This window comes from Schistocerca serialis, chromosome 8, assembly GCF_023864345.2.
Source record: "Schistocerca serialis cubense isolate TAMUIC-IGC-003099 chromosome 8, iqSchSeri2.2, whole genome shotgun sequence".
Classification (NCBI taxonomy): Eukaryota; Metazoa; Arthropoda; class Insecta; order Orthoptera; family Acrididae; genus Schistocerca; species Schistocerca serialis.
The window spans coordinates 440,239,091-440,265,242 of NC_064645.1; the positions used below are offsets into that span (position 1 = coordinate 440,239,091).

Consider the following 26,152-nt stretch of genomic DNA (forward strand, 5'->3'; position numbering starts at 1 on the left):
CAATGTATAGTGCATGGAGGAAAACACACCCAGGAAGGTGTCCTCGCCCAAAAGATGGAGACTGGGCAGGACTGCAATGCGACAACGAGAAAGAGGGCTAAAGATCTCAATGCACAATGGACATGATGCACCTTGTAAGGAACCCTTCCCCAACTGGCTCGTTCTTCGGGAAAATTTTGTAGAATGGGGGTCAAACCCTACAGGGGACCATCACATAAAGGCCGAAACACATGAAACTCCTTTTAGTCACCTCGTACGACAGGCAGGAATACCTCGGGCCTATTCTAACCCCCGGAGCAGCACAGGGAAGTGCATGAATTATTCCAGGGCGTGGATTATTCGAGTATATACGGTAAAATAAAACCGTTGGGAAGAGTGACATTCAAATGCCTCAGACTGCTGACAATGCACAGCAGCCGGCAGTTACTGCGACTAGCCTTTGGGGTGACCAGCTAATGCCATACACAGTTTTTTTATTGCACTTACCAGTCCAAAAATATTGACTAGGAGGCAAAAACAACCACTTCCAGTATCTGTTCTGGGTATCTACTTGGTGTCATGTTATTTGGTTATTTAACAACTGCTTAGTTTGTATCCACATCTGCCACCTCCTGTGTCATGAATGCAATCCAGAACTACATGGTGTTCGAGTTTTATGTTCCCACAGTCTCTGTGATGCAGGTATCCTGGCCCTCTCTTGCTTCAAGTGGGGTTTACAACAACTAAAGTCAGGAATGGTGACACGCACGAGTGGTGTTCCAGGATAACAACAGAAAATGTCTACGAACCCTGGAACGATATGATGTAAATAACAGCGGGTAATTATTGCATATAGCCGGCCGTGGTGGCCAAGCGGTTCTAAGCACTTCAGTCCGGAACCGCGCGACTGCTACTGTCGCAGGTTCGAATCCTGCCTCGGGCATGGATGTGAGTGATGTCCTTAGGTTAGTTAGGTTTATGTAGTTCTAAGTTATACGGGACTGATGACCTCAGATTTTAAGTCCCATAGTGCTCAGAGCCATTTGAACCAATTATTGCATATAGCTATCTCATAATTTGTGACTGGAAATATCATAACATTTTATCCACACCCAGTATCTTACAATTTCATTTGAAATGTCTCTCAACCTGCCCCTCCCAGCATAACAGCATACGAAAAATCAACTCGGTTTGAGAGAACCCAATCTGTTCTTAGAGAAGAAACCTGAACATGTCAGACAGTGAAGTCGGGACTGACCATCTTAACATTTCCGTGAGCTGGATTCCCAGTGCCTATATATCCGCTCTACCTTACGCCACCACAAGTGTGATTAGTTAAGATATTATGATGTCACTCACTATTGCGGAGTCAGAATGAGAGTAAAAATTGGAACAGAATGTGGCATCCTCATGGGGAGCAAACCCTACACCTGTATCTGACACAGTCTATGTACAAATAATTCTTATATTCAACTGTGTTATTGTTACATGATTATTCATTACCACAAAAATTATATGAACTAGTTCTCTTCGTGCACGTTAGGAATGTAACAGCCCAAAAGCCACCCAGCCATAATACCACCATCATCTCTAACAGTACAGACTGTTTGCTGGCCAAAGCAAACAGTGAGAGGGGGAAAATAAGGAAGAGTGGAGCACATGGTATCAAGGGTAAGTGTGACAACTTTATAACAAAAGAGACAAAATGGACATAATGTATCAGAATAAAAATGTAAAACCAAATATGGAAAACAAAAGAAAAAAGAAAAAGAGAAAAATGAAGAACAGTAAAAGAATTTATTTATGAATACCTTTAGTAACTGAGTACACACACAGATGTTAACAACGTACAGCTACTTTATTTCCACACATCTCAATTTTTTTTTTTTTTCTCTCTTACAGCTTTCATTTTACCTCTTTTTCCAGAAAAGTCTCAACAGAAATATTTGTATCTCTGCAATCAAAATTTATTCAACTCTTAACAACTCGCAATTTTTCTTTGTCTTAACTGCAAAGTAAAAAAGGTAAACATGCTGTCAGCAGTACCAGCAGGCTTATGCTCTGCATGATAATTACGATAAAATTTTCATCTGAACTCACCATGACCTCTTCATACTCTTCATCGTCGTCATCCTCATTCTCATCACACTCATCATCACAATCAGCATCTGGGATTTCGTCATCATCTTCCAGTTCAGCGAGCAAAGTTGGAGCACGACAGCTCTCCAGAAAATCCTGTTGGTAAATATTCACATAGTGAATAAGTAACATTAAAATTATGCTTCACAATGGCAGCAAATTTCATATACCAAAATGCAACCTCTAGCAAATAGCATGAAAGCAGATGATGATGATGATAATGGACTGGTTTGTGGGGTGCTCAACTGTGCGGTCATCAGCACCCGCACAAAGCCTCAATTTACACGCAGTCCAATCTAGCCACTGTCATGGGTGATGATGATGATGATGATGATGATGATGATGATGACGACAACACTCAGTCCCCGGGGCAGGGAAAATCCCCAACCCGGCTGGAATCAAACCCGGGTCCCTGCGATCCAGAGGCAGCAACGCTACCCACTAGACCACAAGCTGCGGACATGACAGCAGAGGAGGGGGAAAAAGCATGAAGGGAGATTGGGAAGGAGGGAAGGGAGTTAACGTGGACAGTGGCACGTAACACAACAAGTGAAATTGTGGAGAGTGAGGGGGGAGGGAGTGAGGGGGGAGGGAGGGGGGGGGGAGGGGAAAGAGGAGAGAAAAACAGAAGAATTAAAGTGTGCGAGAGTGAGGGGAAGGGGGAAGGAGTGGGTAGCATGTCATAGAGGGGGAAAGGGAGGACTTCAGTGTGAGAATATGGAATGAGGGAATGGATACCAAGAAGTCCACTTAAGAGAAAGCTTGGTGCAAGTAAAAATGTTATAGAAATTAAAAAAGAAAGTCACTATTTGTAAGCAGCAATAGAAAAATGAGTTCTCTTCAGAAGAAAATGTATACATAAAGAGTAACTGAGAGTAATGCGTTGCCAAACCATCAGAAAATCTGGGATACATGCAACAAATTTAAGTCACTTCTTGGAAACCTCGTTTAAAGTTTGCTATGAGACTTACTGTGCCTTCATAATTAAAGACATCCGCACAAAAATTCTTTTTCATACACTAGTATTGGTACACTGTAAAGCGTGGTGAAGTATAACACATCCTGCCCCACTCCTCATCTTCCTAATCTACCTTTGGTTAATTTGCAAGAATAATGACTGTCAGTACATCTCTACATGGATCCAATTTAGATGTTTTTTTTAGATCTGCATTAAAACTACAAATCACTGTGTCATTTTCATTACCATGCACACAGTGCTACTAAAAGCAATACCATCTTCTTTCCATACGGCCTCCTTCACAATTTTAACATATTTCTTTGTGCACTATGTGCTAATGAAGGAAGTTTAAACATGAAAATTATTGTACATGATAAAAATTATATAATCTCCATTGGATGCCAGACGGAACTCACTTGCTTAAACCTCTGCTTTAAAGAAGCATGTATAACAAGATCACAATGTCAACTTATTTCCTTCTGAAATGATATGTTTCCTTCCATTATATTGTGGAATGTTTCCTTCCATTATATTTCCTTCTGAAGTTAGATAATACTTACATTATAACTTACTTTTATTACTAAACAGCACTCACCAATCTCTTAATACTCTATTACCATGCACAAGAGAGAAACTCAATAATAGTCCGGAGCACTAACCTCCAGACTGACCTGCTCGGAATCACTAGAGGTCGAGGTAAGACTCATAGTAAGTGCCTGACTAAGGCACGGCGCACCTCCAGCGGTTGTTGATACTCCACCTGAACCTGTTCCACCACCACTCCCGCCACCACTTGTTGTCAAACTGGGATAACTCTGAGCTGTACTCAGAAGACCACCTGCAAATGTTTCAAACACATGTCATTTGTAAGAATAAGGTTGAGAAGAACAAAAGATGTGGAATACTATCACTAGGAAAAAAGGCAATACCGACGTAGAAGTTTATAGAATGAAATGAATGACTGCATGGCATTACTGATTAGGAGACCCCATCTGGGGTTGTTTGTCCGCCTGGTGCAAGTCTTATTTGAAGTCACTTTGGTGGCTTGCAAGTCAATGAAGACAATATGAAAGGATTAGGAGAAAACAAACACTGAATCCCCAGGGGAAAAACATCTTAGACCCAGACACAAATCAAATTCGGCATACTGCAATCTAGAGGCAGACACACTAATCACTAGACCACACGCTGCAGACAGTTTATAGACTGTACAACATAACACAGTGTTGACTGTAGACTTCTCCCAAGGATTGCAAAGACAACATTGAAAATGGACAAGAACCACCAACACGATGACAATAAAACAGCCAACAACAAGCTGACAGTTTCTTCTACTGCAGATCAATTTACAAATACGTCTACTGTGGCTAAATGGAGATAATTTGTAGAGTGGACACACAATGGAATACAACAGAAAACAAATTTGCTGTCCTTGCTAAAATACAGTGGAAATGTGGCAAAAAAATGGTCAAAATTTCACAATCTGAATATAAGACATTTGTTATGTGATAGCAACACACACAACTCTCACCAACATTAACAATAGTTTACCACTGATTTTCTGTGAGCAGATTATAATACAGGATATTTGTGTACGCCATGACCTGTCACTGTGACTGGCACCCATGTACATTCCTCATTCATATTCTTTCATCCAACCATATACAGAAACAGAAGTTACACTGAAGCGCCAAAGAAACTGGTATAGGCATGCATAACCAAATATAGAAATATGTACACAGGCAGAATATGGTGCTGTGGTCGGCAATGCCTATGTAAGACAAGCATCTGGCACAGTTGTTAGATCGGCTATTGCTGTTACAGGGGAGGTTATCAAGATTTAAGTGAGTTTGAAGTGGTGTCAGGAATCTGGCAAAACATAAAATCTCCGACATCACTGCGGGAGAAAGATCCTGCAAGAATGGGACCAACGATGACTGAAGATAATCGTTCAACATGACAGAAGTGCAAGCCTTCCACAAATTGCTGCAGATTTCAATGCTGGGCCATCAACAAGTGTCAGTATGCAGACCATTGAATGAAACATCATTGATATGGGCTTTCGGAGCCGAAGGCCCACTCATGTACCCTTGATCACTGCACGTCACAAAGCTTTACGCCTCGCCTGGGCCCATCAACACTGACACTGGACTGTTGATGACTGAAAACATGTTGCCTGGTTGGACGAGTCTCATTTCAAACTGTATCAAGTGGATGGGCATGTACAGGTATGGAGGCAACCTCAAGAATCCATGGACTTTGCATGTCAGCAGGGGACTTTCTGAGCTGGTGGTGTGGGGCGTGTACAGTTGGAATGATATGGAACCCCTGGTATGTCCAGATACGACTGACAGGTGACACGTACATAAGCACCCTGTCTCATCACCTGCATCCATTCATATCCATTGTGCATTCGCACAGACTTGGGCAATTTCAGCAGGTCAATTTGACACCCCACATGTCCAGAACTTCTACAGAGTGGCTCCAGGAACACTCTTCTGTGTTTCAACACTTCTGCTGGCCATCAAACTCCCCACGCATGATCATTATTGAGCATATCTGGGATACCTTGCAACGAGCTGTTCTGAAGAGATCTGCCAACCCCTCTTACTCTTAGAGATTTATGGACAGACCTGCTGGGTTCATGGCGTCAATTCCCTCCAGCACAACTTCAGACATTAGTCGACTCCATGCTACATTGTATTGCGGCACTTTTGTGTAATCATGGGGAGCCTACACGATATTGGCACATGTACCAGGTTTTTTGGCTTTTCAGTGTAGTAGCAGTAGTAGTTGTGGTCTTCAGTCCAAGATTGGTTTGATGCAGCTCTCCATGCTACTCTATCCTGTGCAAGCCTCTTCATCTCCGAATAACTACGGCAGCCTACATCCTTCTGAATCTGCTTAGTGTATTCATCTCTTGGTCTCCCTCTACGATTTTTACCCTTCACACTGCCCTCCAATACTAAATTGGTGATCCCTTGATGCCTCAGAACATGTCCTACCAACCGACCTCTTCTTCTAGACAAGTTATGCCACAAATTCCTCTTCTCCCCAATTCTGTTCAGTACCTTCTTTTTAGTTACATGATCTACCCACCTAATCTTCAGAGTTATTCTGTAGCACCACATTTCGAAAGCTTCTATTCTCTTCTTGTCTAAACTATTTATAATTCTCATTTCACAATCATACATGGCTACACTCTATACAAATACTTTAAGGAAGGACTTCCTGACACTTAAACCTATACTCTATGTTAACAAATTTCTCTTCTTCAGAAAAGCTTTTCTTGTCATTGCCAGTCTATATTTTATAACCTCCCTACTTCAACCATCATCAGTTATTTTGCTCCCCAAATAGCAAAACTCATCTACTACTTTTAAGTGTCTCAGTTCCTAATCTAATTCCCTCACCATCACCCGATTTAATTCGATTACATTTCATTTCAATATCTTTGTTTTGGCTTTGTTGATGTTCATCTTACATCCTCCTGTCAAGACACTGTCCATTCCAGTCAACTGCTGTTCCAAGTCCTTTGCTGTCTCTGACAGAATTACAATGTCATTGGCAAACCTCAAAGTTTTTATTTTTTCTCCACAGATTTTAATTCCTACTCCAAATTTTTCTTTTGTTTCATTTACTGCTTGCTTAGTACACAGACTGAACAACATCAATGATAGGCTACAAACCTGTCTCACTCCCTTCCCAACCACTGCTTCCTTTTCATGCCCTCCACTATTACAACTGCAGTCTGGTTTCTGTACAAATTTTAAAAATCCTTTTGCTCCCTGTATTTGACCCCTGCCACCTTCACAATTTGAAAGGGAGTATTCCAGTCACCACTGTCAAAAGCTTTCGCTAAGTCTACAAATGTAGGTTTATTATTATTATTATTATTAAGCATTACAATCCATGAAGGCTTTTTGCTGCAGAATGGACAATGTTGAACCACTTTGCTCTGTCTTTACAAGTAATTTGCCACTGTCTGTCATGTCCAAGTTTTCTGAGATCGTCTTGAATATTGTCCAAGTATCTCATGCGTGGGCGTCCAAGAGGTCGTCTTCCGGTGGGAATCTCTTCAGTCACTTTCTTGATGGTCCTGTTTGGTGGTGCTCTGATGACATGCCCTATCCATTTCAGTCTTTTGGCTTTAATTTTGGCCACTATATCGGAGTCTTTATATAATTTGTAAATTTCATTGTTATTTAGCAATCTCCATTCATCACTGATCCTATCTCTTATGGGTCCAAATATTTTTCTCAAAATTTTTCGTTCAAATACTCTTAATCTGTTTTCCTCTTTTTTTGTGAGAGTCCAGGTTTCAGATCCATAGGTGAGTACTGGTATAATCAATGATTTGTATACTTGTAGTTTGGTGTTCCTAGAAATTAACTTGCTTTTGAAAACTGTCAAGAGACTATAGTAGCATTTGTTAGCCTTCTGAATTCGTGATTCTATTTCAATTTTTATGGAGTTGTCAGAGGTTACTATTGTACCAAGGTAATTAAATTCATTTGTCTTTGTGAAAGCTGTGTTATTAATTTGCAGTACATTATTATTTGATGGATAGCGGGATAAGATAAAGTACATTGTTTTGTCTGTATTCAGCTGGAGGCCTGTGCCATTTGTGGCTTTAATTAATTGTGCTGTAAGAAGCTTCAAATCATTCTCACTGTCAGATAATAATGCAATGTCATCAGCGTATGCTACAATGTTAATTTTGCTTTCCAGTTGTGCTCCAATTTGTAGTAGCTTTACTTTTTGGATTATTCTATTGATTACTATGTTAAAAAGAACTGGTGAGAGTGAATCCCCTTGTTTGACTCCAGTTTTAACCTCAAAGTCTTCAGAAAGTTTGCTAGCTACTTTTATTTTGTATTTTGAGTTTAAAGTGCAAGATTTTATTAAATTTATCAATTTGTTAGGGATGCCAATCTGCCTCATGCACTTCCATAAATATTCCCTGTTGATACTGTCAAAAGCTTTTTTAAAATCAATGAAAAGCATATGTACATTTTGATTGAATTCATATTTCTTTTCACCCAACATCCTTAGGACATATATATTGTCAATAGTCGATCTGTTAGGTCTAAATCCACATTGGGCATCATCTAGGGAGTCTTCAACGTAAGGGCTTATCCTTGCTAACAGTATATTTGTCAGAATTTTATATGTTGTGTTTAGTAACGCAATTCCTCTGTAGTTTGAACAATTTGTTGGGTCCCCCTTCTTGTATATAGGGCACACAACTACTTCTTTCCAATCATGTGGGACCTGTTCCTGCTTCCAGATGTTGGTGATGATTTTGTGTAAGCAGTTTACAAAAGGAAATTTACTGAGCTTCCATATATCTGTGTCTATACCATCACTTCCAGGAGCTTTATGTCTCTTCAGCTTCTTGATGCTTTCTTTAATTTCTGCTAAGCTGGGCTCTTCGTCCGATGGGTCAGCAGTAAGATATTCATTGTCATCTTCCTGAGAGACGCTTATAGTTGGAGCATTTAGTAACTCATTAAAATATTCCTTCCATCTGTTAGCAATGTCACTTCTTTCTGTTAGCAAGGAGCCATCTGGGTCTGTTATGAACTGTCCATAATTTTTTATATTCCCACTTTTAAACATATTTATGCTCTTGAAAAATCCTCTGGAGTCTGTGGTACGGTCATTCTCAGCTCTTTTTAATTTGTAATTCATAAAATCCCTTTTCTTTTGCCTAATGAGTTTCCTGGCAAGTTTCTGTTTCTCTTCAAAAATAAGTTTGTTTTGTGTTATTGGTTTTTGTAGGAATTTTTCCCTTGCTAATTTTCTATCTTCGATAGCGTTCGAGCACTCGGCATCAAACCAGGGGTTCTTAGTTGTAGTAAAATGTCCCAAAACTGAGGTAGTTGCTCGTGTGATATTTTCTTTCAGAGCGTTCCAGGCTTGATTAGTATCATCATTGTTAATTTTACTTTCCACTTCAGGTTTGTGTGTTTCTAATTCTCTAATGTACTGGTTGAGAATGTTTGGGTTTTTCAGTTTCATTGTATTAAACCTAGGAACACCGTTTAATTTAGACCATTTATGTCTTGAGAGTGAGATCTTGAACTTGGCTTTTACAAGAAAGTGATCCGAATCACAGTCTGCTCCCCTTTGACTTCTGATATCATGTATGCATTTATGATGTTGTTTTTCGATTAATACATGATCAATTTGATTTTTTGTGATGCCATCTCTTGAAGCCCATGTTTGTTTATGTATATCTTTATGTGCAAAATATGTACTTTTGATCAACATGTTTTTGGAAGTGGCAAAGCTAATAAGTTTTGTTCCGTTTTCATTACTCTGCTGATGTAGACTATGAGGTCCAATTGTAGGTTTATAATGATTTTCATGTCCTAACTTGGCATTGAAATCTCCTAGAATTATTTTAATTGAATTTTTCGAGAATGTATCATATACCTGTTCCAATTTGTTGTAAAATTCTTCTTTAATATTGTCCTCTTTATCCTCTGTTGGAGCATGGCAATTTATAACATTTAAAGTCTTATATTTGCATTGAATCGTAATGTGAGATATCCTTTCATTCACTGCCTCAAATTTCCTAATAAAAGGTAACAATTTGTTGTTTATTATAAATCCTGTCCCTAGTGCATGTATTTGTGTATCATTTCCCCCATACATTATTGTATACTTATTTTTGTTTATACTTCCATTACCCGTCCATCTGGTTTCTTGTACTGCAACTAAATCCATTTTATACCTTTCAAGTTCCTGTATGACATTTATCAGTGATCCTGATCTATAGAGACTTAATACATTCCATGTTCCCATATTCATAACCTTTAAATTTTGCAAGTTCGTCATCAAGTTTGGTGGCCCAGCATTCTTGTCATTCTGATTCGTAGCAATCCATTTTCTCCTACAGGATCCTGTGATAGGGTCGCTGGCCCTAAGCACAACCCCCAACCTGGAGGACCAGGGTCTTGATTTCGGGGATGCCTACCCCTAGAGCAGTTGCTTTCACTTCAGCTAACGAACTTGCTCTGCCCGGCCTGTTGGACCGCGGGAGGTATTTGATTTCCCTCCTACCACCCATATCTGGGAGGCGTTCCCCTATCCGCCACCTGGGGACGCGCCCTCTAGGAGTTACAGGCTCTCCTGAGGGCAAATGTAGGTTTGCCTTTCCTTAATCTATCTTCTAAATTAAGTTGTAGGATCAGTATAGCCTCGCGTGTTCCAACATTTCTACGGGATCCAAACTGATCTTCCCCGAGGTCTACTTCCACCAGTTTTTCCATTCGTCTGTAAAGAATTCACGTTAGTATTTTGCAGCCGTGGCTTATTAAACTGACAGTTCGGTAATTTTCACACCTGTCAACACCTGCTTTCTTTGGAATTGGAATTATTATATTCTTCTTGAAATCTAGAGGTATTCTGCATGTCTCATACATCTTGCTTACCAGACGGTGTAGTTTTGTCATGGCTGACTCTCCCAGGGCTATCAGTAGTTCTAAAGGAATGTTGTCAGCTCCCGGGGCCTTGTTTCGACTTAGGTCTTTCAGTGCTCTGTCAAATTCTTTGCGCAGAATCATATCTCGTATTTTATCTTCATCTATGTCCCCTTCCATTTCCATAATATTTCCCTCAAGTACGTCACCCTTGTATAGACCCCGTATAGACCCTCTACATACTCCTTCCACATTTCTGCTTTTAATTCTTTGCTTTGAACTGGTTTTCCATCTGAGCCCCTTCATATTCATGCAGGTGGTTCTTTTTTCTCCAAATCTCTCTTATTTTCCTGTAGACGGCATCTATCTTACCCTTAGTGATAGATGGCTTTACATCCTTACATTTGTTCCCTAGCCATCTCAGCTTAGCCATTTTGCACTTCCTGTTGATCTCATTTTTGAGAGGTTTGTATTCATTTTGACCTGCTTCATTAACAATTTTTTATTTTCTCCTTTCATCAATTTAATTCAATATCTCTTTGGTTACCCAAGGATTTCTACTAGTCCTTGTCTTTTTACCTACGTGATCCTCTGCTGCCTTCACTATTTCATCTCTCAAAGCTAGCCATTCTTCTTCTGCTGTATTTCTTACCCCTGTTCTTGTCAATTGTTCCCTAATGCTCTCTCTGAAACTCTCTATGACCTCTGGTTCTTTCAGTTTACCCAGGTTCCATCTCCTTTAATTCCCACCTTTTTGCAGTTTCTTAATTTTTAATCTACAGTTCATAACCAATAGATTGTAGTCAGAGTTCACATCTGGCCCTGGAAATGTCCTACTGTTTAAAACCTTGTTCCTAAATCTCTGTCTTACCATTTTATAATCTATCTGAAACCCTCCAGTGTCTCCAGGTTTCATGTATACAACCTTCTTTCATTATTCTTGAACCAAGTGTTAGCTATGATTAAGTTAGGCTCTGTGCAAAATTCTACCAGGCAGCTTCCTCTTTCATTCCTTACCCCCACTCCATATTCACCTGCTACTTTTCCTTCTCTTCCTTTTCCTACTATCAAATTACAGTCCCCCACGACTATTAAATGCTTGTCTTCCTTCACTATCTGAATAATTTCTTTTATCTCATCATACATTTCTTCAATATCTTCGTCGTCTGCGGAGCTAGTTGGCATATAAACTTTTACTACTGTGGTAGACGTGGGCTTAGTGTCCATCTTGGCTGCAATAATGTGTTCACTATGCTGTTCGTAGAAGCTTACCCGTGCTCCTATTTTTTTTTATTCATTATTAAATCTACTCCTGCATTTCCCCTATTTGATTTTGTATTTATAACCCTGTATGCAGCTGAGCAGAAGTCTTGTTCCTCCTGCCACCAAACTTCACTAATTCCCACTGTATGTAACTGTAACCTATCCATTTTTCTTTTTAAATTTTCTAACCTACCTGACAGTCCACGCTCCGATCCGTAGAACGCCAGTTTTGCTTCTCCTGATAACGACGTCCTCCTGAGTAGTCCCTGCCCAGAGATCCGAAGGGGTGACTATTTTACCTCCGGAATATTTTACCCAAGAGGACGCCATCATCATTTAACCATACAGTAAAACTGCTTGCCCTCGGGGAAAAATTACGTCTGTAGTTTCCCCTTGATTTCAACCATTCGCAGTACCAGAACAGCAAGGCCAGCTCAGTCGATCATCCAGACTGTGACCCCTGCAACTACTGAAAAGGGTGCTGCCCCTCTTCAGGAACCACACAATTGTCTTCAATGTAGTATTTGCGTAAAATTACTCTTTTGTTGTACAAGTGGATTATAAATATATATGTGTTATCAGACAGAGACACTGTTTTCTTAGGAGGAAAAAGGTTCCACTATTTAACAGTACCTTTTATGGAAGTGTTGTATTCAAGTTCCATCATAAACATCGAGAAGCAACCGAATCTCAAAATGTGAGTAAAGCTTCAAAGCTGCACACCATTTATACAGGGGCATTCGGGAAATAAAGGGCAAGTTATTCTATGCCCACAATGTGTTTGCCCTGTGCATGAACTTTTTAAAAAAAAAACACCCACCACCACCAAATATTTCTCATACAGTTGATGACTTCAGCCATTTGTTGGCCAAAATTGGTTAAATAAAAAAACACATTATGATGCAGTCTAGAGTCCTGCAATGCTGAATTTCCAACCAGTTGCGACTCACCTGCTGAAGGAGGGACTGAGCCGTTAATATCTGGCTCCACACAACTCTGCTCGGTCAGGCACTTATTCTGTGTCTGTTGTCCGGACTCCGGACTTGTGAATAACCGAGCATGACCAGTGTTCACTCACATCTCATCTTGCCTCGATGCACAGCACAAATCAAACGACCCCATCCCCCTTGCTCCCTCTAACACACATGCAGTGTTTCCAGGAACACTCATGTCATACAGTTAACTTCATGCATGATGTGGGAAATAATACAATATTTCAGTACAACCACAGAAAAAGATATGACTCATTTCCACATTGCATTAATGCTGTTCCTCAAATTCAGGGGAAGACTGTCTTCATAAATAAAACAGCCTAACAATATTATATATGTATGGCTGCAACTTGTCACTTTTTCATTTGCGTGAAAGAGAGGACACTTTAATAATTACTGTTGATTAGCAGTTGATCACTCCTGTGCCCTAGATTTAATAGGCTGCAATGATTTGTTAATAACATGCCAGCAGTAACAAAGAGCAATTCAATAGGTGTCCTTACTGCTAGGATACATAAGATACGCCTTGAAACTGCAACAACAGGAAATATTCAAGCTTTTGCTATAATGATTTAGTCATACGTTTAAGAAGAAGTCGATATGAGCATCACAATGGCGATAAGGGAGACCAACATGCAAGGACACTCAACATGTAGTAATCACTGCACACACTATTTTTTTTTGTTTAAAAAAACAGAGAGAGAGAGAGAGAGAGAGAGAGAGAGAGAGAGGAGCAATTCTGAGCAATCTTTAAACTGTATTAAGTTATACTTGCACATTAGTCTAAGTGTGCATAGTTTTAAGCTTTCTACCATTACCTCAATTTGGAGAATCTAAAATTTCTGACTGACATGCATACTTAATAATAGGCAAGAAATAGCTTTAGAAAGGTAGCGATCACAGGAGCAGCTCAAAAGAATATTTCTTGCAACAAAATTAGGTGTATGCAATCTGTCATTCTGTAGACTGACAATTTTTGCAACTAATAAGGATGTTACTATATGAGATATACTCCACTGCAGCTACAGGAGCAGCAATTTCCAAAAGGGTAGGATGCTAAGACAGACGAAATGGCTTGAAGAGACAGTACTTTAACTATGTGTATGATTCAATCAATTCAAAGAGATGAGACACTGGAAACTGAATATCTGTAAGCTGGAGATCTGTAAATTAAAATGGGAGGAACAGTGAAATGCTTTGAAAGAACAAATGGCAGTAGATGACCATGATCATCTCACCTTAATACATCCCCAAAGCACAAAAACTTTAGAGACAATGTCTCTAAATTACGATGGGCAAATGCAGAAAGAATTCTTGAACAAGGCCACAAGTTATTTAGTTTCACGTTACACAAGTGTGTGTGTGTGAGAGAGAGAGAGAGAGAGAGAGAGAGAGAGAGAGAGAGGGGGGGGGGGGGGCGACAGGAGGGGGGAGGAGAAGGATGATGACGACAGGTTTGTGGAGCACTCAACTGCGCGGTTATCCGCGATTGTACAAATTCCCAACCTTTGCTCAGTCCAATCTCATCACTTTTATGAATAATGATGAAATGATGAGGACAACACAAACACCCGGTCATCTTGAAGCAGGTGAAAATCCCTGACCCTGCTGGGAATTGAACCCCGGACCCTGCGCTCGAGAAGTGAGAACGCAACCGCGAGACCAGGAGCTGCAGACTGGAGGAGAAGGATCAGGAGTAGACCATTACCTGAAGTTCCTACGTTAACAAAATAAATAAATTTTACCCTAAAAATTTTACATTTCTTTTACAATTCAGATATTTATACACCAAACCAAGTACCAAAAGATCACTTCAACTCAACATCCCTAAAAGAGTCAACAGGCAGAAAAAAAATCTTGAGAGCTCATCAAAAATGGCATCGAACAAATATCAACGGGGGGACTGAGAAACTTTTATAGCCTTATTTTTTTCAGCATTTTCATTTTAAGATTTATGATCCCCCATGTCAATAACTCCGCCCCCGCCCCCCCCCCCCCCCCCCCACCCCCCCCCCAAAAGCAGGATTTACAAACACTACTTAACACTATTTGTCCTCCTACACTGTTACACAACATGCCCTTGCTTGCAACTTAAATACAAGAGAATTACATGAAAGGCCCCTGCAGGTACTGCAGTTGTTGCCACACAACTACTGTATTCGAATAAAATTCCACATGACTTGTTCTCAGATGACTTCCAAAATATTTCTGTCCACTCACCTGGAAAATTAGAAGAGAGTGCTAGACGAACAAGGCCAGAAACAGAACCGGGCCCTCGTGGGAAGAGAGTTGCTGCATTTCCAGAGGTTGGCGGCCCACCGCCAGATGACGCTGGAACAGGCTGCCGGGCTCGACGGCGAGCTACAGCGGCAAACGTTTCTAGCAGACCAGCGGCAGCAGGGCTTTCCCGCTCCGGTGGACAGCAGGAGCCACCACTTGCACTTAGGTTAGGCACTGATACTGACATTGGAGCACATTCCTTCTTGCCTCCAGCAGCTGAACCTGTAGGGTTGTTATTTCTACTTCACCATGCTGTTCTGTTCTATTTTAGAATGTGTGTTTAAAAAAATATATACATAAAAAATGTAAAAATAATAGAATTATCACATCTACAAGATTTTCCTGTTCTTTCCTCTTTAGTACTCATCAGTTATATTAGGTTTTCTCGAGTATTATTGTTTCTGCTAATTTTTTCATCAACTTTTACAAATGCTGTCACACGTTTGGGAAAACGTTATCTTAATTCATTGCTAAAACACAAGACATCATGCACTTTTACCCACATAAAACTTTCTATTTGCAATCTTTTAGTGCTTTCTTGTACCAACACAATCTGTGTATTTTGGGTTTGATGTATTAACTTTTTGTTCCTTCATATTGATAATTATTTGCTGCATGCGCCATGATTAACTACAGTTTCATGCTCACTAGACATAATAGTAGTCACCCCCTTAAAAGGGCATAACGGACCCTTTGGAGTATTTTAGATGGGGTAGAGCACGTAGCAGGCAGTCATGTGACCCTCATTTATGGAGATTGTTCATGGCAGTGGAATGATGTGTATATGCCAGTCAGTCGTATGGAAGCAGTGCATTAGAATGGTTCAACATCGACATTTGACAAAATGGTAGAAAGGAATTGTGTTTAAACATGCCTGTGACCACACCTTGGCTGAAGTTGGCAGATATGTTGCTGTATAGATACAGACTGTCCAGTGTGCCTGCAAGATACGCTGTATCAATCACAGCCACATAACATGGTGTAGAAACAGTGGCCATAATTAATCTTAACCAAGATGGACCAGAGACCAACGTCTCACCTCATCAACGACAGTGGGTTTCAAAACCTGACAGAAGTTGCTGTTGTCAGTGGAGGCAGGTCCATATCAACGAGGTTCTGAGTGAACACTGTGAAGGGAATTGCATGTAATGGAATTTGGAGTCAGGCAACTTCCAAATGACTTTTGTTCACAGTGGCACATAAAGGTGCATGTCTTCAATAAGCCAAACAATGCAGAAACAGGACAATAGTTGACTGGAGCTTTGTAGTGTGGTCCAACGAGTAGCCATTCTGTACCTTTTCAAATAATTCGAGGCATGGAGTGTGCCGAAGGCTTAATGAGGTTTCATAATTTTTAACCTTAATAAGGTGTTTAACCTGCTGTATATGGAGGGTGTAGTTCAGGCTGCATATGGTTCTGTGATATTTTGGGACTTGGGTCCATTCCAATGTTCTAGGTGATCAAGTACTGACACTACTTCTACACTTCCATAATGAGAATGTTGTGGGCACACTCAATACGACATCAGTCATCTTCAAAGGGCTGCAAGTGTACCTTCCTGGTTTCGTGGACAATCACTTAGAAGTTGTTTCATCTCAACTGATCTGCCAAACAAGATTAAACCCACCTCTCCCCCCCCCCCCCCCCCCTGCTTTCTTTCTTTAAAAGGGATTGAGGGGGGGGGGCAAAATTTGGCAATTGATATCTCCGAAATTTGGTAATTCAACGAGATGTAATCAATAGTAAGTGTTTTCAGATAAAAATGGCATAACTGAATAAACTTCTGGACTATCTTCCTTGCCAAATTTACAGTGTGTAAACTTAAAGTTGGTATATCAGCTCCCACATTCTGAATCGACAGAAGTCAGAAGGCTTTGGCCAGTAGTCATTTGTTTTCGATTGCAACTAACGTCAGCCGGCTAACAGCACAGTCCTATAAGTGGCCCTTGTTGCCTGCTGCATTACTTTGTTGTATTTTACTATATTTTCGAGTGTTTCCCTTCACTGTGATAAGTGTGTGCACCAGCTGCAGTTAGGACCTTTATTAAACATATCAATACGCAAGACAATTTCAGTTTTGATTGCAAACAACATGTCACCATTTTACCTCTGTGCATGACTTCTTCTATTGCAAAAGCATGAAGCACAGTTTGAGGTGCCTTACTGCGGGATCGCACAGTTGAATATATGTGTGACACCCCAGTGTTTTGCATTGTGTGTGCATGACTACATCTACATTTATACTCCGCAAGCCACCCAACGGTGTGTGGCGGAGGGCACTTTACGTGCCACTGTCATTACCTCCCTTTCCTGTTCCAGCTGCGTATGGTTCGCGGGAAGAACGACTGTCTGAAAGCCTCCGTGCGCGCTCGAATCTCTCTAATTTTACATTCGTGATCTCCTCGGGAGGTATAAGTAGGGGGAAGCAATATATTCGATACCTCATCCAGAAACGCACCCTCTCGAAACCTGGCGAGCAAGCTACACCGCGATGCAGAGCGCCTCTCTTGCAGAGTCTGCCACTTGAGTTTATTAAACATCTCCGTAACGCTATCACGGTTACCAAATAACCCTGTGACGAAACGCGCCGCTCTTCTTTGGATCTTCTCTATCTCCTCCGTCAAACTGATCTGGTACTGGGAGATGAAGAAGCTTGCACAGGATAGAGTAGCGTGGAGAGCTGCATCAAACCAGTTCAAAGATTCAAATGGCTCTGAGCACTATGGGACTCAACATCTGAGGTTATCAGTCCCCTAGAACTTAGAACTACTTAAACCTAACTAACCTAAGGACATCACACACATCCATGCCCGAGGTAGGATTCGAACCTGCGACCATAGCAGTCTCGCGGTTCCAGACTGAAGTGCCTAGAACCGCTCGGCCACACTGGCCGGCATCAAACCAGTCTCAGGACTGAAGACCACAACAAAAACAACATGCGTCAATAATCTAAAATTAATAAAACCAATATAGTTTGGGTTTTACATCTTCAGTCATACACATTTTACCCAGCAAACATCACATATTTGGCACATTAACTCATTTGTAAATAATCACACGCCTGAAGCTGTTTTATATGTGGGAGTTCCATTCTTTTAAAGAAGCGAACGGAGGGGTGGGGGTGGGGGGAAGGTATGTGTCGGCGGCAGTTTACTGGGAAGTAAGAAAAACTTCATGGCCCACAAAACTAAAGTCTTTTGCTTTTGGTTTCAATGGTTCACGGATGAAAACAGTCCTAAAAAATTTAAAAAATCTTTCACTTACTGCTAGAACAGGCTGAAAGGATCCAATTACATTCTATCTTACAACAATCAAGGCAAACAGCAACAATTAAATCCTGTATATAAGCAAGATTAATTCTAGAGTTTGAAAACAATGCCAGAAAGTAACCAAATCTAATCATAAAACAAAAATCAGAAATATGGCAAGGGAATTATTGGTCTGACGAGACTATACATCACATCAGTTCAGAGGTATACAACATGACTATCTTCTTCACATTTCTTCCACAAAATTTTTGGCGAACTGTTGGTAACGTGTTGCCACGATTTTTCAGCACAGTCTTCTGCTGTATCTTCCGGTGAAAATATGCTGAGTCTCCCCTACTTAAAACCCCGCTGCTGGAGTGCATGTTCATTAGCTGAATGTCAGTACATTGCACGCCTTTTGTGGCAAAAGCTTGCCACACTGATATCAGATTGATCGTCTTACAATAGTAAAATCGCAGATAAAGAAGTTTTTCTATGACAGGATCCCATCCATAATCTAACTGGAAGCAACAGTCCTTACAGACATGGGCTCTGACTGGTTTCTTTCCTCTGATTCACTGATGATGGAACTTCGGCTTATGGACATGCCCTATGGACCAAAATTTTTCTTACTGTATTTCACCAAATGGCCAATAAAGATACAGTGCTCAGCAATAGTGGACTTGGTGGCTCAGAGGTTCCCACACAAGAATGCTGCTCAAGTTCCTAGATGTGATACTGAACAGTGTGCATCATTTGCCCCGTGTAACATTTGCTGCACTCGCACAGAACTGTATAAACACCTGCCACATGCTGCCCTAAGTCATCTTTGATACATCCCAACAATGCTGAGATAGATTACTTTAACCTTAAGTCTTCTTACTACTCTGCCTATTTTCACAGAAACATTTGCAATGAATGTACAATAGGCTGTTGTTTTGAAAGGTTCATCCTCTTCCTTGTACTGCCATTTGTGCATCTGTAACACTACCTGTACTTGCTGGGACGAATATCCATTGTTTAGGGACATACTTCATAGGTGTTTTCTTTCCATTCCCATGTCATTGGCATCCGAGACAGAATGAGTTCAGTGCTCAGTCGATCAAGGTCTTAGAAGGCCCACAGTTTGTGCTGGATGGTGGCAACTAGTAGCCTGGAAATGCAGGTTTGTATGAGTGGACTTTTGAAATATCAAATGTCCAAATGTGCCACTGCTTTTAAGTCATAAGAAGATGACTAAAAATGGCAGACAACCTACTTCCTCCAGCTGCACAGTAAACTTTATGTTTTCATTTACAAAGTTTAGATGCCGCACAAACTCCAGACTGTCCAAACCGCGAGGCCAAACTATAGAAGTATTATCAAAGTATAGCCACATTCTGTTGGTTTTAAAACAGCTGAGTCGAGTGTCTGCTCGTCTAATCTTCCATAAAAAGATTAGCTACCAGGGGAGAGAGAGAACCCTTCAAGGCAACACCATCAGAGTGTGTGAAAAACTCAATGTTAGATAATGAAAAATCCAGAATAGAAAATTGTCATTGTTAGATAATAAGTATGTATGACTGAAGAGAAACGTTTCACCTGTGGAGGGGCTGCCCTCTGCAACTTACAGGCAAACATGGATAAAATAGTGGTCAAATTGGGTAAAGGTAACACAACCATGGTCATAGGACGGGATGACAATATTAACAAGATCAGTGTTTAATTGTGTGACTCAGTGTGCCATAATATTGATAAGGATCCTACTGACCGTGTGATGAGAATAACAATGAAACTTTATAGTTCTCTACCAAAGGAGGTCATTAAAAAACAGACCACACAGTCAAGTGTTCACATCATATAAAAAATTCTACAGATTTCATCAACAAAATTAAATCACTTAGGCTGGAAAGCGATAACATATCAGTTAGTTCTGATGTCGTTTTGGTTTTTGCAAATGTGGCTCTGGTGAACTTGCTACATCTAACTGGCACAAGGTTTGGGGGCTGACATTACAGTATTGTTAGAGCACACACTAAATTGCCTGACGTACTCACAGCAACTGTACTGAATAACCATTAGGTGACATTTCACCTCCTCGATGTATTTTTTTTTATCTACCAATGAGTTTTTTGAACAACATATGTCTCTCCTGGTGGCCAGCCGTCTTACAGAAGACAGCTGTTAACCACGCTGCGCTCCCAAATCGGTAGTTTTGTTACGATGAGCAAAGGTGAATAAGTAAGCTATTGTACATGTGATAACGTCAGCTGCCACTATATGTCTGCTTTGCATAGCCGGTATAATTCTGCAATTATTTCATTTGAAGACAACCTACCTGATATCAAAGAAGTGAGCTTTCACCACAGAATGTGTGTGGTGCAACGCACTGACATGCAGCAGAACTGCATGTGCTCAAGGAGCATGTGCGCTGTAACAACTGTGTACACTATCTACATGCTGATACGGTCTTAAAATGGGAAGCTTAAGGTATTTTTGCCAGTATTCCACTGGAGATGGCCAGATGACTCTGAGCTGAAATATCAAGGTGGATATTTACAATCATCTAGCAGTCTGCCCACAACTTTAAGGAAGAATCTACAGGCCGGGAAAGTTTTAAATTTCAAAGTCTTCACAATAGACAGGAATGAGTGAAAGTCACAGGTGGAAAGATTAATTAACCATTGAAGACTGAACATGGAGCTGATTTTTGTGTTTTTACGCCAAATGTCAAATACATCATCATATACATGCGCACAACATTATTTGTTCAGATAAGAAGCACCCTTAAATATGCGCTTGATAGGTTTGTTATCGACTTCAATAAATGGTGTGTGTGTGTGTGTGTGTGTAGACTATGTAAAATGCTATATTCTAAGAAACAAAATATTAGGGCTGTCCACTTTTATTCTCTCTCGTCAATTGGTGGACAAGGATAAACCATATCCCTCAGGCAACTCAAAATATTGATTTGAGCTAATACTTCCTTCTTTCTATTCTTTTCCTCAAGATTAATTTACACCCAGAATTAGATGCACACTGTACTTCACAAGTTCTGTCAAAAACTAGAAGCAACTACCTGTTGTGATGAGTCCACTCCTTTAAATTCATTTTTCATTGGTACATTAACTACTTCCATTTCTATCCAAAAATAGCCTATTTCAATTGTGTAATCGGCATACTGTGTGTTCTCCATATTTCTGATGTCCAACACAGACAATGAGTGACATCTAAAACAATGTGAATCCTGCACAAACTGATGGGTATAAATTGTGAATGGTGGTCAAGGGGTATTACAATTTATCATAAGGAAACTGTGAGAGATTGGAGGAGGGTAACAAATCTTCATTTTTCTAAAACAAACAGGAAATGCTAAATTATAATGAAATTTAACATTTGTAGAGGCCACATAAGACAAATGACAAATTTATTTTTTCAAATAATCAGTCTTCCGATTATTTTGATGCACCCTGCCATAAAATCCTATTTTGCTAACCACTTCATCTCCGAGCAGCACTTATGTTCAAAATCTTCAACTATTTGTCAGATAAACCCCAATCTCTTTTCTTCTCTCACAGTTTTTACCCTCTACAGCAGTCTTTAGTGCCACGGAAGTTATTGCTTGAAGTCTTAACGCATACCCTATCATCCTACCCCTTCTTGTCGGTGTTTTTCAAACATTTTACTTCGCCGGTTCTGAGGAGAACCTCATTCCTTATCTTACCTGCCCACCTAATCTTCAACATCTTTGTAAAGCACCACAACTAAAATGCTTCAATTATCTTCCTTTCTGATTTCCCCACAGTCTCAGAAATTTCTCCAACTACAGTTGGATTCATGAATGAAGGCAGTTCTTCCAGCTATTAATGCCATCTTTGCCTGTGGTAGACTGCTTTTTATGTCATTACTTTCTCCATCATGTTATTTTGCTTCCAAGAAAGCAGAATTTCTGAACTACATCTATTTCATAGTCCCTGGTTGCAGTGTTTTGGTTTTTCATAAGACTTGCTTCCATTATTAACTGGAACATCAGAACTGCCTTTCTGGTGCCTTTATCTTACCAAAAGCCTAATTGTCGTCTAACAGATACACAATTTTCTTTTCAATTCTTCTGATATTATTCTTTTTAGCAACTTAGATGCATGACCTGTTAAACTGACTGTGCAATAGTTCTCGTAGTTGTCAACCCTTGCTATCTTCAGAATTGTGTAGATGATTTTGGAAGTCTATCTCCAGACTCACTGATTCTAGATACAAACCTGAATTGTCATCTCGTTGCAACTTCCCCAATGATTTGAAAATTCCAAAGGAACACTGTCTACCCTATCTGTCTTATTTGACCACAAGTACTCTAAAGCTCTGTTACATTATGCCTCTTAATACTGGATGACTTCCATATTGAGCCCCACTACTGCTTTTCTCACATCATCAGACAAGTTCTTCCCCTCATAGTGGCCCTCAATGCACACTCTCCACCTACTGACTCTCTCTTCTGTATTTAACAGAGAGATTCCCACTACAGTCTTAATGTTGCCACCCTTCCATTTTATTTCATCATAGGCTGGGTGGTTTTCTGTATACTAGATCAGTCCTTCCAACAATTATATCTTTTTTCAGTTTCTTCACTTTTTTTGTTCTCATTTCGAATTGCATTCCCTGCACTTCCTGTTTATTTGATTCCTCAGTGACTTATGCCACTGTATTCCTGTCTTTCCCTGAACACTTTTGTTCTTTCTTTTGTCAATCAATCGATTTCAATGTATGTTACGTTAGCCAAGGTTTATTCACAGTTCCATTATTTGTACCTATTTCTATCTGTTAAGCTTTTGTGATTATCCCCTTTAGAGATGCTCATTTCTCTTCAACTGTGCTGCCTACTGTGGTATTATCACAGTATCCACAGTCTTGTAGAACTTCAAATGTGTCATCATTCCTTCCTACTTCAGCATCCCACTTCTTTCCACATTTATTGTTCTGGACGAGTTGTTTCTAACTTCATCCCACTCTTCATCATTACAAAGTTGTGATCTGTGACTGCTCCTGGGTATGCCTTACAATCCAGTATCCGATTTCAGAAATTCAGTATGACCGTGATATAATCCAATCGGAATCTTCCAATATCTCCAGGCATTGCCTTGTGATTTTTGAACAGTGTGTTCGCCATTACTACCTGAAATTTACTGCAGATCTCAATTAGCCTTTCTGCTCTCTTATACCTATACCAAGCCCATATTCTCCCCTAGCACTGTTTTCTATTCCTTCCCCTACTACTGCATTCAAATCCACACGATTATTAGATTATCACCATCCTTTCATACTGAATTACTTTTTCAATGTTCTGACATACAGGGTGTTTCAAAAATGACCGGTATATTTGAAACGACAATAAAAACTAAACGAGCAGCGATAGAAATACACCGTTTGTTGCAATATGCTTGGGACAACAGTACATTTTCAGGCAGACAAACTTTCGAAATTACAGTAGTTACAATTTTCAACAACAGATGACGCTGCGGTCTGGGAAACTCTATAGTACGATATTTTCCACATATCCACCATGCGTAGCAATAATATGGCGTAGTCTCTGAATGAAATTACCCGAAACCTTTGACAACGTGTCTGGCGGAATGGCTTCACATGCAGATGAGATGTACTGCTTCAGTTGTTCAATTGTTTCTGGATTCTGGCGGTACACATGGTCTTTCAAGTGTCCCCACAGAAAGAAGTCACAGGGGTTCATGTCTGGCGAATAGGGAGGCCAATCCACGCCGCCTCCTGTATGTTTCGGATAGCCCAGAGCAATCACACGATCATCGAAATATTCATTCAGGAAATTAAAGACGACGGCCGTGCGATGTGGCCGGGCACCATCTTGCATAAACCACGAGGTGTTCGCAGTGTCGTCTAAGGCAGTTTGTACCACCACAAATTCACGAAGAATGTCCAGATAGCGTGATGCAGTAATCGTTTCGGTTCTGAAAAATGGGCCAATGATTCCTTTGGAAGAAATGGCGGCCCAGACCAGTACTTTTTGAGGATGCAGGGACGATGGGACTGCAAAATGGGGCTTTTTGGTTCCCCACATGCGCCAGTTCTGTTTATTGACGAAGCCGTCCAGGTAAAAATAAGCTTCGTCAGTAAACCAAATGCTGCCCACATGCATATCGCCGTCATCTATCCTGTGCACTATATCGTTAGCGAATGTCTCTCGTGCAGCAATGGTAGCGGCGCTGAGGGGTTGCCGCGTTTGAATTTTGTATGGATAGAGGTGTAAACTCTGGCACATGAGACGATATGTGGACGTTGGCGTCATTTGGACCGCAGCTGCAACACGGCGAACGGAAACCCGAGGCCGCTGTTGGATCACCTGCTGAACTAGCTGCGCGCTGCCCTCTGTGGTTGCCGTACGCGGTCGCCCTACCTTTCCAGCACGTTCATCCGTCACGTTCCCAGTCCGTTGAAATTTTTCAAACAGATCCTTTATTGTATCGCTTTTCGGTCCTTTGGTTACATTAAACCTCCGTTGAAAACTTCGTCTTGTTGCAACAACACTGTGTTCTAGGCGGTGGAATTCCAACACCAGAAAAATCCTCTGTTCTAAGGAATAAACCATGTTGTCTACAGCACACTTGCACGTTGTGAACAGCACACGCTTACAGCAGAAAGACGACGTACAGAATGGCGCACCCACAGACTGCGTTGTCTTCTATATCTTTCACGTCACTTGCAGCGCCATCTGTTGTTGAAAATTGTAACTACTGTAATTTCGAAAGTTTGTCCGCCTGAAAATGTACTGTTGTCCCAAGCATATTGCAACAACCGGTGTATTTCTATTGCTGCTCGTTTAGTTTCTATTGCCGTTTCAAATATACCGGTCATTTTTGAAACACCCTGTATTATACATTTACATCTAAACTTTATGTTCCTTGAAACAGTGATTGTAAATGTTTATGGATGATAAAAAAAAGAGGCAGAAATGGAGTTTTCACGTGGAAGGTAGATACCCTCCTGTCCTTATTAACAAAATGAAGTAAGTAGGTTGACATGTGGACCCTGAGATAAAGACTGGGGTACATTTTTTTGACACCATGGCATGAAGTTGGTGTAAATATGTGGCATACTAGTTCTTATTACAATTTCCTTATAAGGGTCTTTTCATGTTTTAACATTCTTTAAATTATATACTTTTTACTATCCTATGTGGACTGACAAACAATGAAACGAATACACTTAGGCAATGTGAAGAACAGGAAGGATGAGAAACACTAATTTTAGACTACAAAATCAAACAATGGAAACTCCATGTAAGAGAAGATAGATTGCTATTTACCATAAATATAACATGCTAAGTTGCACACAGACATAATTCAAAGTCACTTACACATAATCTTTTGGCGACAGCCTCCATCAGAAAAAGAGAAACAAAACATACACAATTCATTCACTGAAGCAAGCACACCTCATGCACACTTGACTGCCAACTCCGTGTCCTGAGCTGCCTGAGTTGGTGGTCGTGTGTGCATGAGGTGTGCTTGCTTCAGTGAATGAATTGTGTATGTTTTGTTTCTCTTTTTCTGATGGAGGCTGTCGCCAAAAGCTTATGTGTAAGTGACTTTGAATTATGTCTGTGTGCAACTTAGCATGTTATATTTATGGTAAATAGCAATCTACCTTTCCTACATGATTAACTTTAGACAATGATGCATGATGTGCTAACATCCAAGCACATCAAAGTGAAATCATTAAGATTCATAGCGGCACAAATTAGTGACTTTTTTGCCTCCCCATAAACCAGTGGAATTCTACAAATAGATATTTTGATCACTCTTGGGAGAACGTACAGGAATACTTAAAGAGACAGAAAGTGAGAAAACTTCATACTC

The 26,152-nt window shown here is 40.4% G+C and overlaps 1 protein-coding gene across 7 annotated transcripts in view; it reads right to left on the minus strand.

The window, feature by feature from the left end:
• Positions 1-26,152, minus strand: part of LOC126416771 (E3 ubiquitin-protein ligase HECTD1) — a 327,326-nt gene that overhangs the window by 52,335 nt on the left and 248,839 nt on the right. For 5 of the 7 annotated variants that reach the window (XM_050084626.1, XM_050084625.1, XM_050084627.1 and 2 more), the window contains 3 exons: positions 14,982-15,263; positions 3,736-3,914; positions 2,080-2,214 (listed from right to left, as the gene is read on the minus strand). In XM_050084626.1, coding sequence (XP_049940583.1) covers positions 2,080-2,214; positions 3,736-3,914; positions 14,982-15,263 — 596 coding nt within the window. The remainder of the gene's footprint in view (positions 1-2,079; positions 2,215-3,735; positions 3,915-14,981; positions 15,264-26,152) is intronic. The other 2 variants (XM_050084623.1, XM_050084628.1) reach the window with 2 other exon arrangements.